General features: G+C 37.5%; 1 protein-coding gene across 3 annotated transcripts in view; it reads right to left on the reverse strand.

The window, feature by feature from the left end:
- Window positions 1-18,467, reverse strand: part of FHIT (fragile histidine triad diadenosine triphosphatase) — a 927,448-nt gene that overhangs the window by 810,714 nt on the left and 98,267 nt on the right. For all 3 annotated transcript variants that reach the window (XM_026721738.2, XM_087923572.1, XM_087923571.1), the window contains one exon: window positions 8,563-8,689. In XM_026721738.2, the coding sequence (XP_026577523.1) occupies window positions 8,563-8,665 (103 nt within the window). In that variant the 5' untranslated portion in view covers window positions 8,666-8,689. The remainder of the gene's footprint in view (window positions 1-8,562; window positions 8,690-18,467) is intronic.

The raw sequence follows: 18,467 nt of genomic DNA on the forward strand, positions 1-18,467 counted from the left end.
ATTCACCTACTGCTATTAAAGTTTATCTCAGCACCAAAGTTTTCACTGCATTAAAAGTAGACCCCCCAAAAGGGTTTTTTTTTAAATCCATTTTCATTTTGAATGCATATTTTGTAAGGTCATAATGTTCTCAATGAATCACCAAAAAGCTGTTTGGTCCCAGGAACATCCTGCCCATTGTTCCTGTTCTTTTCAATAACCAGCTCAATAAGCTGTTGAAAAATACTTTGTATAATATAACTGTGCTGTAGAAATAATGTTTGTCTCTGTCGTTATGTTTTACATTCAATCAATTTACAAACGTTGTTCTGTTCCCTTCTTATGCCAGCATTCCTTACAACATCCCTGAGCAGAAACCCGGCGATCAATACTGTGTCTGCTGAAAACAATAGGACATAACAAATGAATAATTTTATTTACAATAAAAGCCCTACTCCGCAAATTGATTCTACTAATGTTCAAATTCATTTTTCATGCATTAACCCAGGACAAAAACAAGGACTTCGTACATTTGGAGGTGGTGGGGGAAGCGGTTATGAAACACCACTTTAATAGAAGAAAAAATATTGATTTTTTTTTCTCTCCAACCTTTGTTTTTTTCCCCATGATTGAGCAACGTCTCTTTGGGCTAATGATTGTCTTAATTTTTGCAGCCCCAGATATGGTATGCATAAGATTAATTGATGAAAACTATTACATCCCATCCCATGGTGAAGCTTGATTAACACAGACCTCAAATTAGGAATTACAACCTTACCACATACCCATTCCCTACCTAGCTGCTACATTTTTTAAAAAAAACCTCTTTCAGGACTTTCCAGCTTGTTAATAATACTGACAAGAGGGGGAAAGGAAGTTGCTCCACCCTGAGTTTCACTGGATCAATCGGCAGCCATATAAATCTGATATATAAATTCTACCCGGAGTGTCCCTGTGGGTAGACATACTGGAGAGCCAAGTTAAGTCCTGTGTGTGAGCCAAACCAGGAAATAGAACCCAAATGGTCCAAGGGTTTTATAAGCATTTCAAATGCTGAGTGCCAGAGAGCTGACCATCTCCTGTTGATCTCCAGCATGACTATATTTGAGTTATTTTTAAGATCACATGGAAAAATAAGGGACTTCCATATTATTGCCAAGCAAACTCCATGGTTGTGTCCATGATGTCACCAGGAAGGAATCCAGCTCAGCTCAAGTACATCTGGAGCTTTCTAATGGGAAGAGAGAGAAAACATTTAGATACCCACTTTTGCCAGACTATGGTCAGTTTGCTTGTTTTCAGAGAAACCGCATCTATTATAATTATAAGATTGTAATAGATGGGATTTCTCTGAAAACAAGCAAACTGGACATCAACAAAAAGCATTGGTGAGAGCAGAGCTGGTACAGTGGCTAGAATGCAATATTGCAGATTAATTCTGCCAACTGTCAGCAGTTCAATTCTTATTGGCTCAAGGTTGACTTAACCTTCCATCTTTCTGAGATGGGCAAAATGAGGACCCAGATTGTTGGAGGCAATATGCTGACTCTATAAACTGCTTAGAGAGGGCTCTAAAGGCACTGTGAAGCAGTACATAAGTCTAAGTGCTATTGCTTAGTGACAAGTTTTAGAGAAAATGAGAGTCTCCATTGGTTAGAATACAAATAAAAACTATGCGAGAACATTGCACACCTATAATGAAGACCAGGATCTCTTATATTTTTCCAGTTTGTGGAAAAGGCAGGCATTTCAGAGATTTTTCTGTAATGTGATTTTTCTGTAGAACCCTAATGTAAGGCATGGGTAGCATGAGAGCAGAAACTTTGAGAAATCTTAGATACATCATCAATCCAAATCCCAATTTTCTTCAAGAACTTTTCTTGCTAGGACTAAAGGACAGACAATTATAAAAGATGTATGGACAATTGTTCTTGTACATGGTAGGAGCAGCAAGGTTATTATATGCAGAAAGATAGAAACAGTCTAAAATACTCCGAACGGAGAAATGGTTAATGGAGATGTCAGAATTTGCAGAGGTGGCAAAATTGATTTGTTTGATCAGAGAGAAAATAAATAGATGGCTTGTTGACAATAGAAAATTGTCAATGGCTGAAAATAGACTTTTTGCTGAACATGGAAATCAATGAACTTGTGATATGTGGGTTGGATGATTAGGTAAGAATATGGAAAGAAGGAAAACATGATGCAACGTAGAGGATAAAATACAAAGATTGGAAGTTATTACTTTATATTGTTTCTTTCCCCCTTTTCTTTCTTTATCTGTTTTCTTTCTTTTCTTTCTTATTTTCTTATTCTTTTTTTACTTTCTTTTTCCTTTGTTATTATTTCTGCTTTGCAAAGCACTTCTTTACTAAAAAGTATTTTAAAAAAAATTCAATGTTCTCCAGAGAAACATATTAAGTTAAGTCATAGCTGTTATGGAATGGAAACTTGTTAAAATATATCTAAAACTTTAAAAAAAGGTGGCCATAAAGTAATATATATTTCTTAGGTAAGAAACAGAAATATATATTTTTGAGATGTGTTGAACATTTACACCAACCATCTCCATGCTGACTGGGAATTATATAAATTGCAGTTGAAGAAGGCTATTTTATCACAAGAAAAAAACTGGATTTAAATTATTCTTATCTTTTAAATTAGTCATTATCAGAACAACTGATTATTTGTTATATTATACATTTCTTGCCTTGCTGGTCCAAAACACATGAACACAGATTATGAGAAGGTAATAATAAAACATACTCTAGATTTCATTCAACACCATTCATCATCAGTCTGGAACCCACATTACGTATCTGATATTAGCACAGTTGAGAAAGTCCAGAAATATTTCACAAGAAGAGTTCTCCACTCCTCTACTCGTTGTAGAATACGTTATGCCCCCAGACTTGAAATTCTAGACCTAGAAAACCTTGAATTACGCCGTCTTCGGTCTGATTTAAGTATGGTATATAAAATCATACATTGCAATGTCCTACCTGTCAATGAATACTTCAGCTTCATACACCTTTGCTAAAGTTTTTTGAAGCCCACCCCTGAACACAGCCACTACAGAACAGTGTCAACAGGGGTGTATTGATGATTTTTCACTATACTGCTTTTCTCCAGCTTTGTCTCTGCCCATGGAGTCCCGAAGAAGTTCAGGTTGCCGAATACCTTGTGCTACCAGACTTGAAATTCTAGACCTAGAAAACCTAGAACTATGCCGCCTTCGGTCCAATCTAAGAATAGTACATAAAATTATATATTGCAATGTCCTACCTGTCAATGAATACTTCAGCTTCAACCATAACAACACAAGAGCAAACAATAGATACAAACCCAAGGTTAATCGCACCAAACCTGATTGCAGGAAATACGACTTCAGCAACAGAGTGGTCAATGTCTGGAATACTCTACCTGACTCTGTGGTTTCTTCCCCAAACCCCAAAAACTTTAACCTTAGACTGTCTACTATTGACCTCACCCCTTTCCTAAGAGGTCTGTAGGGGGCGTGCATAAGCGCACCAACGTGCCTACTATCCCTGTCCTATTGTTTCTTTTATTTTTCTTATATGTACCCATTTCATATATTCATAACTATGTATATACTTATACCTATTATCTTGTAAGCGACTGACAAATCAAATAAATAAATAAATCTCCCAACTATACAATTTTTAAATCAAATCCATTCTTTTATTGGTCATACTTGAAGCACATACCTTAGGGATACAGCAATCACTCTGTGGTTTCTACAGTTCTGCTTCATTTTCTTTATTACAATTCCAGTTCAGTCTTTATTCAACAAGCAAGTTCAAGCACATCTTGAAGTTCAGACACTCAATAAAAGGTCTCTTAAACATCTTCTACCTGTCCACCAAATCCCTCAAGCACACAAAGAAGTTCAGAGTTTCTCTCTAAAATATATTTCAAACAAGCAAGCTTTGGTTTTTGACCTTCTTGGATTAAGGGATTGTTATCACAGGATAAAAGCTGTGTAAACAAGACTACCTTGACTACTGAGGTATCTGAAACTCCACTATTCCCTCAGAGGACCTTCTCAGTCTGTACAGTATTTTCTTGTTTATATAAGTCTTGTCTTTCAGAAACCCTTAAACATGTCTGCGGCTGAGACAACATCAGACAACAAGGAAATAGTTAATTATTATTAAATTGGCATGAAGACAAGGAATCAGGCTGTCAAAATTTAGATTTAATGGGCATACATCCAATTACTGGATTAGCCCAAAGGACTACTGTATTTTGTTCACTAGGTCTAGGATCTTTCTCACACAGTTATTGGGATTATTGTATCACAAACAAAATATATAGATAGTTAATATTCAGTTGTGTTTTTTAGAAATGGGCATTCACAAGGCTTGTACTTCCAATTGTGATTAGTTGCCATTGAGTCATCATGGTGAGTGATTACTCTCTTATCATCCAGTTATTTCTTTCTTTCCATCCCAACATTATCAGATGAACTGGTAATCTGTCCATCCATTCTGGTCCTATCTGGTTGTCATCTGACACTCAGCTTCCTTCTCTTCTGTTCCTTCTTTGCGGGCAGTCAGAAAGGAAGAAACTGAGGGATCCTTGATATTCTCTGAGCTTGGTTGCTTCCTTGCAGACGCAACTAGCTGACATGATCAATGCCAGTGTAGGATTGATGATGTTACATAGTTGGGTAATGAAACATCTGGAAGAAAAAAACACAAACAAACAAACAACCCACCAAGTTCAGAGAGCCTCAAAGACCACATAGTTCAACCCTGAACTATAAAAAAATTCTCTTCTAACAGAAGAAACTGGATGCAAAGAGAATTATTTTTCTTATGACTTCCAGCCCCAATCTCGTAGGATTGTAACTAGCAAGGGCAATTAATGCATATGCAACAGCCTGTTCTTGTCAATGTTTTTCCCCCCAACATGGAGATAATGAAAGATGAACATAATTAACTTTATCTCTCATAGGGACAAAAAAATCCATGAGCAGGACTCATTTAGAGCCATGCTGTGGGTTCCAGTTTCAAAAGCCAGCAAAAATGAACCAGCCCACAAAACTAATACAGAGTCACTAGTTCAGGGAGCTAAAATAAAAGCTGTCTAGTTTATAGGTATGGGAGAGAAAGAAATAAAATAAACACCATAAAAGAGAAAAGAAATCAAACCTAGGGATTGGAAAACAGGTGAAACAAGATCATTTATGAATCCAAAATTACACACACTGGCTAGATTGGATTTTCAAGTTATTTGTTTAAATCAAATATACCTAATTGAATTTGGAGATGCATTAACCCCAGTGTTGTTACAAAGGAAATACATGATTGAATGTGCAGGCTTATCAATTGGAGAAAGAGAAAGTCTTAATCAATAAAATGTGTATGCGCATATTAAACATTATGATGACATGAGAGCAATCAAGGGGGACCACTGGTGTATGCTAAATTTTAGTCTCCTTCCTTGGAGCTGCCGAAGTTTCCAGCACTTCAGGCTAGCTAGGTAGCCTTCCCAGAACATGGCTCACTTTATGAATAATCCCCCGGCCTGAATGTCTGCCCCTCCTCTTTGGAAACTTGAATATTTCAAAACACACAAGTTAATTAACCTGACATCTGAATTGAATCAGCTTTTAAAGCCATTGCTTTTGTCTGCAACTTACAGAAATTCAAATATGTTAATATTTCATTGTCTGCTAGGAAATAGATATATATTAAAATGCATTCTCTTCAGTGAGTCAGAACCAAGTAGATAAAATTACTGCTGTAAAACATAGGAAATATATTCCCTGCCAGGACAGGCAAATATTCCTTTATGGTTATCTGCTCCTGGCTGGCAAGCACTTTATTTATTTACCGAATTCTGCTTTCATCAGGGTAGTACCCCAACCAGGCATATCTACTGGACTGTATATACTCATAAAAAGAGGAGAGGATTCAACTGAGTAGGCAATACCACAGTCTTGATTATTATTATTTTTACACACACACACACACACACACACACACACACACACTGTAGAGTCTTTCTTCTCCCCCACCCCTTAATTTGTCTGTCTTAGTTAAATACTGGGAAGGATGCTTCTTCTTTAAATAAACACTTACTCAACAGTGCATAATGCAATACATGCATTACTACAAAATGTAACATGAGGAAACATATTAAACATACACATGTGATTACACAGTTCAACAAAAAAAATTCTGTTAAAATAAATTTTGCTTTAAAGATTTATGAATGCATTAAACACTAATGTAAAATTCTCCATATTATAGTCTAATTGAGAAGCATGTATCACTCTGCATTGCTTATCGAGGTCCAAAGTTTAGCTTTTAACGCAGATCCCTGCCAGCTATTGTATGATTACATTGACTTATGCATTTGTTTGTTAATTTTTTGTGCTGTCAAATCCACATGGACTTACAGAAGCTTACAATCCATATAAAATATAAAATAGCAATGGTAGCAACACCATAGTAAAGCAAGATAATCATCCACAATAATAATTTACATCATGACCGCTATAAGGACTTCAAGATTAAACATTAAAATGCACACAATAAGATCAAAAACAGCCAACAACTTGACTAGGTCTATAAGTATCTTATACCATAAATTCATATTATCACTTCCATCCAAGATAACTATGAATGACCAAAACCCCTCCAGAACCATTCAATCCTTACTGCTTTTCAGAATCCCTAATTCATGAAGGATAATCAATACTCAATGGAAGGCTATTCCATGAAGCTTGGGTCATTACAGGAAACAACTTTTTTTGGATCACTCCAAAGGTCTAATTATTTTGATTCCATAATGGCCAATCAAGTACATGTGAATAAACCATAGGCAGCAAGCAGAAGCAAAACCCTCTGTAACCATGGTGTTCTCCAGCAATTGGGCCAGAGAGAAAAGTGTTTCCAATATAAGAAGTAATAATATACGGTCATCATAATTGGTAGCTTTTGACAGCCATATCAATAGCTTCTAGGCTAATGAAATTCATCACTATTGGAAAGATCACTGTTTTTCAACTTTGTGTTTGATTTCTTTATAAATAGGGGCACTGAGATTCCAGTGCTCTAAAATGAACCACCATCCATTATCCGCAGCATCTATTAGACATAATAATTAAATACATCCAGATGAAAGGAGATGAGTTCAACAGAAGAGAACATGCTGCTAGAGTAATTTGGATGTTTATATGGGCCACTGTTTCCAGCTGTGCTATTTTTTCCAGTTGCCAGCTGAAGATCAGTTTAAGACAGTGTTTCACAACCTGGATCCTTTGAAGACCTGTGGATTTCAACTCCCAAAATTCTTCAGTCAGCAAAGCAAATGTATAGACTTACTGGAGAGAGAAATCCACACATTTGGAGGGTGCTTGTTCTAGTACGTTTAACTAATGAATTGTGCTCTGAAGGTTTAATGCTAGCTTTCATACCCCAAAAGCTAGCTTAGATTTAAACCAGGGCAGTCAAACTCAATTTCATTGAGGGCCGCATCAGGGTTGTGTTTGATCTCGGAGGATCTGGGGAGGCATGGCCAGCTCAATGTCACTCATCAAGGGTCCAACTTTGGCCGCAACGGCCTCCTGCAGATCTCTGCGAGCAAAAGCAGAGCCTAGGGAAGATGTGCATGGCCTGCTGGGGACCCATTTTTGGCCAGAATGGTCTCCTGCAGCCCTCTGCTAGTGAAAACGTAGCTCGGGAGGAGCCCTTTGCAGGAGGCCGTCACAGCTGAAAATGGACCCTGGGCGGGCCTTCCCGAGCTCTCTTTTTGCTGGCAGAGGCACTGCGGGCCAGTCTGTCACTGTTTCCAGGGCAGGCCTGCGGACCAGATCTAAGTGTCTTGAGTTTGACACCCCTGATGGAACCAACCCACGCGTTAGGTTTGAGCAATAGCTCATCTATCTATAGCTATATTTCATGTTATATTTCAGGACCCAAATCTCTCAAAACAATTATTAGTTCCTCTCTAGGAAGTTGTATATGCTAGGCTCAGATATCTGTCTGCCAAGACCAACTTTTCTGACTCTTCAGAGGACTTTTTCATTATATGCTACTAGATTTCTAAGACTGACCCTAGGACTTTCTGGCATAATATGAGCATATGACTTACTGTTGAGTCTTGGTTGTTCCCTCATAAAGCCATTGCTCACCTGGGAAATTAGCCATTCCAGCTGAATTTGTCCCTCATGCACACTGAAACCCACAAAAGTCTAATTTCTGGTCCAATACTGCAACAATTAAAACAGAGAGGATCTTTGAAGCACTTTCCACTCCTTTTTTCAAAAATGCTAAATGCCTGTTTATTTATATATCTCCCTTTGGTGAAAAGGTCAGGAGAAAAATCACCTCTTTGGTCACCGTTGCTAAGCAACCTCTTTCAAAAGTTCTGCAACACTGATCAAGCATATTATGTTCCACTGACTGGCTTCAGAATAAATATGAGTAACATCTTACCTGTTCTACTTCAAGAAGCGAGGAAAGGTGCCCACTTCCAGGCAGATAGCCAGAGATCCAAAGCCATCTGTTACACTTGATATTTCCTAATCAGGAAAAAAAAAAAGGATACGGCCTGGGACCACAGGTTTTCTGTTCACAAATGCAAAAGACAGCTCTGTCTTCAGAAACACAAGAGAAGGCTTGATGAGATGTTGTCCAAAACGGAGTGACATGTTCAGCCCTTTTCTGTACAGAATCTGTGGAGGAGAATGTTGGAAAAGTTCATTTTATCTCATTTTATCATGCAAGCAAGATCACCGATAGGATCTTTTCAATTACTGAAGCTCAACACTTTTTTGTTGTTGTTCTGTTGTGTTTGGTTTTGTTTTTTGTTTTTTGCATTTCCCTGCTTGAATCTTCTCAAAGAAACATCTGTGTCTTGGGCAAGTGAACATTAGTTCGCAAGTTTTTCATCAGTGTATCTCTGTGCTAATTGGACATGTTTGATGTTTGCTAGAGGATGGCTGAGTAAACAATCACAAGCTTCCCTGTAGAAAAGAATATCACTTTAATAATAATAATAATAATAATAATAATAATAATAATAATAATAATAATAATAATAATATAATTGTTGATGTCTGCAAATTGCCTAGAAATAATTTGTATCCTAAAGGGAAAGATCTAGAAAACTGATAGCCTTGTCCACTGTACCTTATTAGTGTGAAATAATTTATGTAACTAGTCCTTCATTTTTCACATTCTACTTTAACAGGGCCGTATCTGGGTTGCCAAAATCCAGAAAGGCCAATAGTAAGCAGCAAAGAAATAGAACATAGAACAACACAGTCAGAAGGGACTTTGGAGGTCTTTTAATCCAACCCCTGCTCAAGCAGGAAACCTTATACAATTCTGGACAAATGGCTGTCCAGCCTCTTCTTGAAAACCTCCAATGATGGAGCACCCACAATTTCCAGAGATAAGCTATTCTATTGATTAACCGTTCTCACTTTCAAGAAAGATAAAGAATATCTAACAATTTATTGACATCTAATGATCATCAGCACTTCTGCAGCTCCCATTCGGTCATCTTGAACTAGCTGCTCCTTAGAGGATGACACCTTTAGCAGGGTCACCATCAGATCTTACAAGGTAGGCAAGTTCACTGTGGAGCAGGGTGTCTTGAAAATGACCAGACCCTGAACCATGCAAGGTGATAATCTGCATCTTGAGATCAACTAGGAATAGCAATCAAAGGATCAGAATAGGTGTTAGGACATCTAGCTTCTACTCTTTTAGGCACAGAAGCCAACTTGGGGATAGTCTTTTTTTTCCAGTCCTAGTCCAGGAAGTCAGAAATCATTCTGGACAAAGAGAAACCGAAGCATCGAAGCACTTCTACAATGCTACTCAAAAAACTGAATGGTCTTGTCCACGAACTCACCAGGAGCTAGCTACTAGAACTAATTTTAACAAATAATTTAACACCTGGAATGCTCTACCCGACTCCATTGTTACAGGCTCAAACCCTCATAGCTTCAACCTCAAATTGTCTACCGTGGACCTCACCCCATTCTTAAAGAGGTCCTTAAGCACACCAGCATGCCTACCATCCCTGTCTTACTGTCCCCATTTACCTGTATTTACTCCCTTTGTTCATGTTTATGTTCATACCTATACTTGTTATCTTGTACATGTTTGACAAACAAATAAAATAAAATATTTGTTTTTTTTTAAAAAAAAATGCACTTGAATTGCACCTAGAAACTGACTGGCCACCAATGCAGTTCCCAGAGAAGAGGTGTTATACAAGTAACTTAGGCCACTGCATACTGAACCAATTTGACCTTCTGATGGGAGAAATTACAATTTGTCATTGTTGAGCAGGGTTTCTGTGATAAAAATAAATGTTTTCCAATAATGAAATTTTTGTTTCAAACAATACCTGTTCTGGCAACTGATACATCATTTTAAAAATGAGAGAAAGATATACCTAACTTTGTATGGCAAGAGGGGAGGGATAAAAATAAGTATATTCTTTTGAATCACCATTTTTATATCTACATGTATCAACAAGCTGCAAATTATCCATTCATTTTTAAAAAAAGAACCCTTTGGTAATCTCCCCTGTGTGTTGTTAACATTTTTCCCCAGATGTTCCATCTTTTTGTGGAGAAATACTCCATTCCAATCCCTGAGGAGATATCAATGTTCAAACTTAAAATCCAATAATTTATCCGTAAGTCTGTGGAGTTCTTGGTGCTCTCTGAGCTTGGTTGTATTCTTACAGATCTTTCATTACCAGCTAGATAAAAACTTCAGTGCTAGAAGGGACTCTTCACTTTCTTAAATATCTTTCGATTTAATTACTTTTCAATCTAAGAAAGATATTCTGAATGGCAATGAAAATTAAAGACTCTTGTGAAGTGCCTTCTTTTTAAAATTAAAAAGGGGAACAACATTTTAAAGGATTTTAATTTAAAAGCAAAAAGCTTAACAAGATCATGATCCAAGAAATTTTTAAATGGATAAAGGGGATAGTGATTTTTTTTAAAGGAACTTTTTTTTAATGAAAGTACCTTTGAAAATAACAAAATTAAGTAGATAAACAGACCAGATCTTTGTGGAAATGGTGATTATTTATTTTTAAGGGCAGTAAATAATTGGTGGTTTTTACAAAACAAGAAGATAAAGATAATATGTACTAACTATGAAAATGTAACTATGGAGAACTAATTGGAACTAAAGTGCTGAGCATAGGAAAGCAAAACAGGGGGAAAAAGAGAAACCTTTTACTTTCATTATTACTTTCATCAACGTGCTTTCATTTTCTCACAATGGCAAACCCAAGAAAAGCTCCTAAATTAGAAGAAGGACGTAAGGGTTCACTAGAATGACTTACAAATAAGGCATTTCACAAGATTCTTTGCAGAAAGTATTGGAAGAATTTGGCAAAGAGATGACTGCAACAGTGTAAAAAGGAAATGGAAGAAGGATTTGCAGGAATTAAAAAGAAGTGAAAAAAAGAAATTAAAAAAGTAAAGTATCTGTAGGGCATCTGGCTGCAGACTTGAAACAAATTACTGACAAAGTGAAAGTTTTGGAAAGTATGAGTTATAAATAGAGAGACCGACAAAGATTTGGACAATTTGTCCTTATTGGAACTGAGGGTAAAAGAATCTTGCTTAAGATTTATAGCAATTCCAAGACAACATGAAGAAGATATCTCAGAAAAAAATTGCTATGTCTCTGAGATGACACTAAGACACTAAGATCGATAAGTTCCATGAAATTAATACATATTTTTCAAAATTAAGAAGTGATTCAAGGGATGGCCTTCCTATCAGGAGGAAGGCAAGAGATCAAGTTTTACAGCAGCATTTTAATATTAGACAGAGGACTGACAATGCAGATGTAATTGTAAGGAAATATCAATTAAAATACTATGCAAGAGGAGAAAAAAGTATTTTTTCTGAAAAACTTAAACAGAAGACAATCGATGGGATATGTTGGAAGGGATATTTTCACTTTTGAACCATAGAGACTCAGATTGCAATCTGTGTAGAAAGCAAGTTTTTTCCCAAGATTTTAGAATAGAACTAAAGAAAATACAAATGAAAATGACAATGATAGGTGAGACCAAATAAATATCACAACAGATAAAATACAGTGAAAAGAATTCCATGTTGGGTGCTGCAGGTACATAAATCATGATGTAACTTTACAGAGAGAGGGCAAAATATAAAATGTATCTATAGCTACTGTCAAGAATATGAAAACACACTTCTTTACAATTTCTCTTTCCCTTTTCTGTCATTTATTTTTTACTTCTTCCTCTGTTTTTTTCCCCACTACTTAATATTTCTATTATCTGTCATGATTTTTAACCATTACTTAATTGAAATTAAATGCAATTAAATTAAATTGAAATTAAATGCAAATTAATAAAATTCAATAAAACAATAATAATAAACAATTATTATTTAAACAATAATAATTTTAGACTTTCTAGAATCTAGATGGTCTTCAAAGGCTGCCACGTAGAGCAAATCAGAAAGATGCAATTGTGAAGTGACAAAGACATGAATGAGTGTGACACTACATCATGGTAAAGTTGCAATTGAAGAGATGTTGCAATTGAAGCACAAAATGCAATTGGACAATATGAGCCCCTGATGTTTAAGCAGAAGGTGAGAATCCAGGAGAACTCCCAGAGAACAAAGCAACTCGACAAAGGGAAGTTCAACCTATCCTAAATTAGAAAAAGATGATCTCTGGAATGAGAAAGCTAATTAAACAACCCATTTCCTCCTTGCACAATCTTGATTTATAACTTGGATGATGCTCAGTTAAAGTTCAGTTATAACCTATGAAGGAAGAGCACAGTGAGTCATGTGGGTAGGATGCTGGGTTGACGATCAGCAAGTCCGTGTTCAAGACCTGAGTGCTGCTGTGTGATGAGGTGAGCTCCCATCATTTGCTCCAGCTCTTGCTGACCAAGCAGTTCGAAAGTGTGCATTCACAATTAGATGGATACATACTACTTTGGTGGGTATGGGGACATGAAAGAACCTACCAATCAGATGTCCCCGGGCAACAGTGATGTCACTGGCTAATCCTTTTAAGTCCCCTGGAGCTTCTGACAAAAAGGCAAGCAAACGATGAAGGGGTAGTTAACATGGAATGTGGAACAGCTACAAAATTAAAAATGGGGAAATAAGGGCACAAAGGCAGTTTCCTATGACTTATTTAACTTATATACAGAATAAATCATGACAAATGGTGGAATAGGAGAAATAGAAATTGAAACTAAAATTGCTGGAAGAGACATTTAATGACCTTAAAATACCACATTGACTATTGGAAGCCAAGAAAAAAGTCCCTTACTGAAAGTACAAGATGGCCTGATATTTAATATTATAGAAGAAATCCACACCATGATCATGTCAGCATTGCGATTCAACAGTACCAAGCCAACACAAATAAGAAGCGAAGCTGAAAGTAGTAACAGACTTTATCTCCTTACTTCCCAAAATTCACAGGAATGACGCCTGTAGCCATGAAATAATAAGATGTCTGATACTTGGGAAAAGACTATGAGAGATCTAGACTACATTAGTGCACAGACATCACAATGACAACAAAGGTACATACTGACAAGGCCACTGTTTTCCCAGTTGTAACATACGATTGCAAAAGTTAGAATATCAGAAAATCTGAACAAAGAGAAAATGATGCCTTTGAACAGTAGTTCTGGAAAAAAATGTTCAAAATAACTTGCACGACAGGAACAAAAACTCAATATTAGATTAAATAAAATTTCTCTGCTCACTGGAAGCGAAGAGTGAGGTACCTTGGAATATAATATAAAGGCAAGAGTCATTAAAAAAATTGAAGGCAATTGAAAGATGCCAAAGAAGACAAAAGTGGCTAAATGACACTGATGTAGTGTTACTGATGACATAAACAGAAGCTTACAAGAATTTAAAGTAGCAGTTAATGACAGACAACACCAGTGAAATTAGAGGATGTGTATGAAATCACAAAGAGCTAGAACCTGAAGTCTAAACACAGAGATGAAAGAGCAAGAAACACCAAAGAGCTCAGTATTTAGAAATAAAAAGTACAAAACTGATTACTCAAATATAAAACAGAGGCTAAGCAAAAAAAGAAGAATTATTCAGATATATTTTAGTTGTGGTTTCTCCATTCGGCCTTGACACCTCAGGCAAAGTGGAACAAGAGGAGCCTAGATCAGAAGCACTATATCAACTTCCCAATAATGAGCTTGTCAGCTTATTAGAGGAAAGCAACGTCAAGAGTCACAATGGTCTTGGAATGTCCCTCAGTGTTATTTAGATACTGTAGCACACGGGGGTGTCAAACTTGCGGCGTCACATTGCCATCATGTGGCATTTCATTACGTTTTTCGCTTTGTGGAGCTGGAGTGGGCGTGGCCTGGGCACGATGCATCTGGCCCGCGGGACGCCATTTTGACACCCTGCTGTAGCAGAATACTGAAAACCTGTCAAAGGCCACCCTACTTTAACTTTAACATAATAGAGACCCAGAAGATGAACAGACCTATGGAACAGCTGTCCTGCCCTACATAAGAGGCACTTCAGACAAAATTAGTAAGATACTACACAGACATCACACCAAACTGCCTTCAAAACAGATAGAAAAATAGCAGCCATCCTTAGAAACCGCAAAGATAAAATTGACCTGGAAAACCAAGGCATATACAAGGTCCCCTGTGCATCATGCCCGGCCACATACATTGGACAGACCAATAGAAGAATAAGTACCTGCCTGGAAGAACACAAAAATGCAGTAAAAAAGCTGGAACACACTTCCTCACTAGTCCAACACATGGAAGCCACAGGCCATAGCATTAACTTCAATGGCACCAAAACGCTAGCCACTATAGAAAACCCCAGCCACAGAATCATCAGAGAAGCCATAGAGATTGAAAAAAGACCTGAAAGCATGAATAGAAGAGATGATTCCACCAGACTGTCAATCATTTGGAAGCCTGCACTCACAAACAAAAAAATCTCCACACCACAAGCCAGGCAAACACCTGGGCACAGACAGATCCCCCCTGATACCTCCAGCTCAAACACACCCCAACCAGGCACCCAGATGAAACCTAGCTTCCTAACTAATGATAGCCGTCCATTTACGCGGAGCCAAGCTGCAGTAAAGGCCTCCAATAAAGTAACACAATGTTGCCAGCCAATCAAGAGACAAAAAGATACAAAAAGAGCCAAAAAACAGACAGAAGATATTAGAAACACCAATCAAGCAGAACACAGCAAACTCCAAGACCAACAAACACAGACCAAGACTCCCAACCAATCAGGATGAAGAAAAAACCATTCTGGCACAGCAATAGGCTGCCCCAAATTTAAATCTGAAACCACTGTAAACTCACAGATTAACACTATACAGAAGCCTGATGATGGCAGATGAGATTCTGCTGAAACGTTGCTACAACCTGAAAAGCACAACTACAATGATGTGGGAAAATACCGGAACAAAGATGAATGCCATACATACATACATGCATATATACATACATACATACATACATACATACATATATTCTTAAGTTTATATAGAAAACATATATATACATATATATACATATACACATATACATACACATACACATATATGCATGCATATATATATATATACACATACATACATACATACATACATACATACATACATACATACATACATACATACATATATGTGTGTATGGCATTCAGCTTTGTTTGGGTATTTTCCCACGTCATTGTAGTTGTGCTTTTAAAGTTGTAGCAATGTGTCGGCAGAATCTCATCTGCCATCATCAGGCTTCTGACTCACAGATGAACACAACAGAGAAGCCTGATGATGGCAGATGAGATTCTGCCGAAATGTTGCTACAACTTTAAAAGCACAACTACAATGACGTGGGAAAATACCCGAACAAAGCTGAATGCCATACATGTAAGTACCCGCGAAAACTTAAGAAAAAAAACACACACACACACACACACACACACACACACACACATATATATATATATATATATTTACACCGGCATATATACACTGGCACTGTAATTCTGTGATATTAAGCCTGATTGTGGTGTTATGTTGTGTTTAGTAGTCTGACAGCCCATGGATAAAAGCTATTCTTCATCCTATTTGTCCAGCTGGCTATGCTTCTATATCTCCTGCCCAATGGCAGGAGAATAAAGAAATGCAAAGCTTGCATCCCAATGCAAAGCGGATAGAGCTTTCTTGGGAACCTCCCTCAGAGGGAGGTAAGGGCTGTGCTACTTTCTGCTGCGCCAGGACTCTATGGTCAGCCCTCTTTTCACAGTCTCCCTCCACACATGCTGGAGATCTCATAATATATAGTCTGAAATAGAAGCAGATATTATTACTGACACTGTTGATATTGAGACTACTGGTACTATTAACTATAGTTACTGTTTCTGCTTCTACAAAAAAACTGTTGTTTTCTGATTCTATTCTTCATGTCTCCTTCAGTATTGTCAAAATGCAATAGCTTACCAGCCTGTATTTATTTCCTCTACTTAAAATCTTTAGTCCCTTCCAGTGTCCAGGTTTTGAAACTAATTACAATTCTCGAGGTGCACAGTGGCTCATGTGGTCAGGATGCCGGGTTGGAGGTTAGCAAACTTGCGTTCAAGACTCAGGTGTTCTATTCCGTGTTCTTGGGTGGGCTGCACCAAGTGAGGCTCATTCAATGACATTGTATACGTTTTGTGCATTGACAATAAAGGATGGAACTTTGAACTTTGCATCTGGTGCTCTAAAATGTTAGCTAATGGAAAACCTGGGATTAAAGCAGATGTGAAAACTTTATGCAGATGTGTCATGATTCTCAGTCATCCAGGTCATGGTTGTCCCAAAGGTGCTTTTGTTTTTCAAGGAAAGTCCAGTTGTCTGTTAAAAAAAAGCACCTTTGGAAGTCTGACTGGATGGTGAGGAATGGAAGGATTTATACTTCTTGCAGGCAGCTGATCATTTGCATTATTTTAGAGAGTCATTGAGGTCACCTGGAGATTCGTCTGTGTCCCCAGGGTAACCTGAGTGGTGCAAATAAATGTGGAGCCCTCTTGGAACTGTTGAAAGGACTGTGTTGTAGATTGGAGATAGATGATGCCGTATCCCACTCCCTGTGAACAGAGAGGGCTGTTCAGTTTTGACATAGATGGCCCCTTTATGATAAATGACATAGGTTGGCTCTTCCAGAAAGTCCAGTTGCCTCTTGAAAAAAAAGCACCATTGGGATAGCCATGACCTGGATGATTGAGAATTTCCATAGACATCCAGTCAGAGCTGAAGAAGCTTCTTGGATGAGAAGCAAAACACCCTCGAAGAAAAAACAAGAAAATCCAGTTGAAAAAAGAAGCTTTGGGACCACCATGACCAGGGTAACTGAGAAACTCCATAGACATTATTGTTTGTGGATCTTCTACATCTGACCATCTTCTTCACTTAAAGAATGTGCTCCTCCAGTGCTATTTCCCCCTTTTTGACAATAACACTAGTCCTCATGTACCACTTAAACTGTCTTTTTCCCTTGTAAGTTAAGGGTCATGTTTGCAATATGTTCCTATCAGCCTTCACAGGCTGCTTCAACAATGCAGCTGCCTTGTAATTTATGGTACAGCTAATTTATGCTCAGATAATATGTCACAGAAAGCTTTCATACATATGTGCACACTCAGGCTGGGATTAAGAAATGGTTGTTGTTGTTTGCAAAAGAGGCTGCCTTAAAATCCAGCGGAAGATACTGATCATCCAGCGAAATCATTCTTGCTGAAATCTGCCATTTCAGGAAGCAAACGGGGAGTCATTCAATGGAATATTATTTTGTATCAAACCCTAAACTTTCAAGACAGTGGATTATGACTTTGCATGAAACAGACTTCAAAGAATTGAGAACTGTAAAGAAATAGTGGAACTAGAATTCTGGTTTTTTGTCTTTTTTTTTTCAGAAGATTCCTAAATGTAAAACTGAAAGCAGAAGTTTCCTCTTAGGTTTGATCGATAAACAACTTAAAAGAAGGTTCAGATTTTTTTATATATATATACAGGTAGCCCTCGATTTATCACCACAATCCATCAAAATTTCCACCACTAGGCAAGTTGTTAAGTGAGTTTTGCACTGTTTTATGACATTTCTTGCATGAATTACTGCAGTGTTTAAGTAAGTAACATGGTTGTTAAATGAATGTGGCTTCCCCAATGACTTTGCTTGTCTGGGATACTACAACCATCATAAATACATGCCAATTGCCAAGCATCTGAATTTTGATCACATGATCATGGGGGCGCTGCAACGGTTTAAGTGGGAAAAATGGTCATAGCACATTTTTTTCAGTGCTGCTCTAACTTTGCAGTTGCTAAACAAACACACCAACACTTTACTAAGAACTTGATGTCCATGTGGATCTCAACCCTGAAGTGAACTTGGCTGAGGTCATCTTGGAGGCTTCAGGG

This window comes from Pseudonaja textilis, chromosome 2 (genome assembly GCF_049901715.1).
Source record: "Pseudonaja textilis isolate UNSWEBS1 chromosome 2, rPseTex1.2, whole genome shotgun sequence".
Taxonomy (NCBI): Eukaryota; Metazoa; Chordata; class Lepidosauria; order Squamata; family Elapidae; genus Pseudonaja; species Pseudonaja textilis.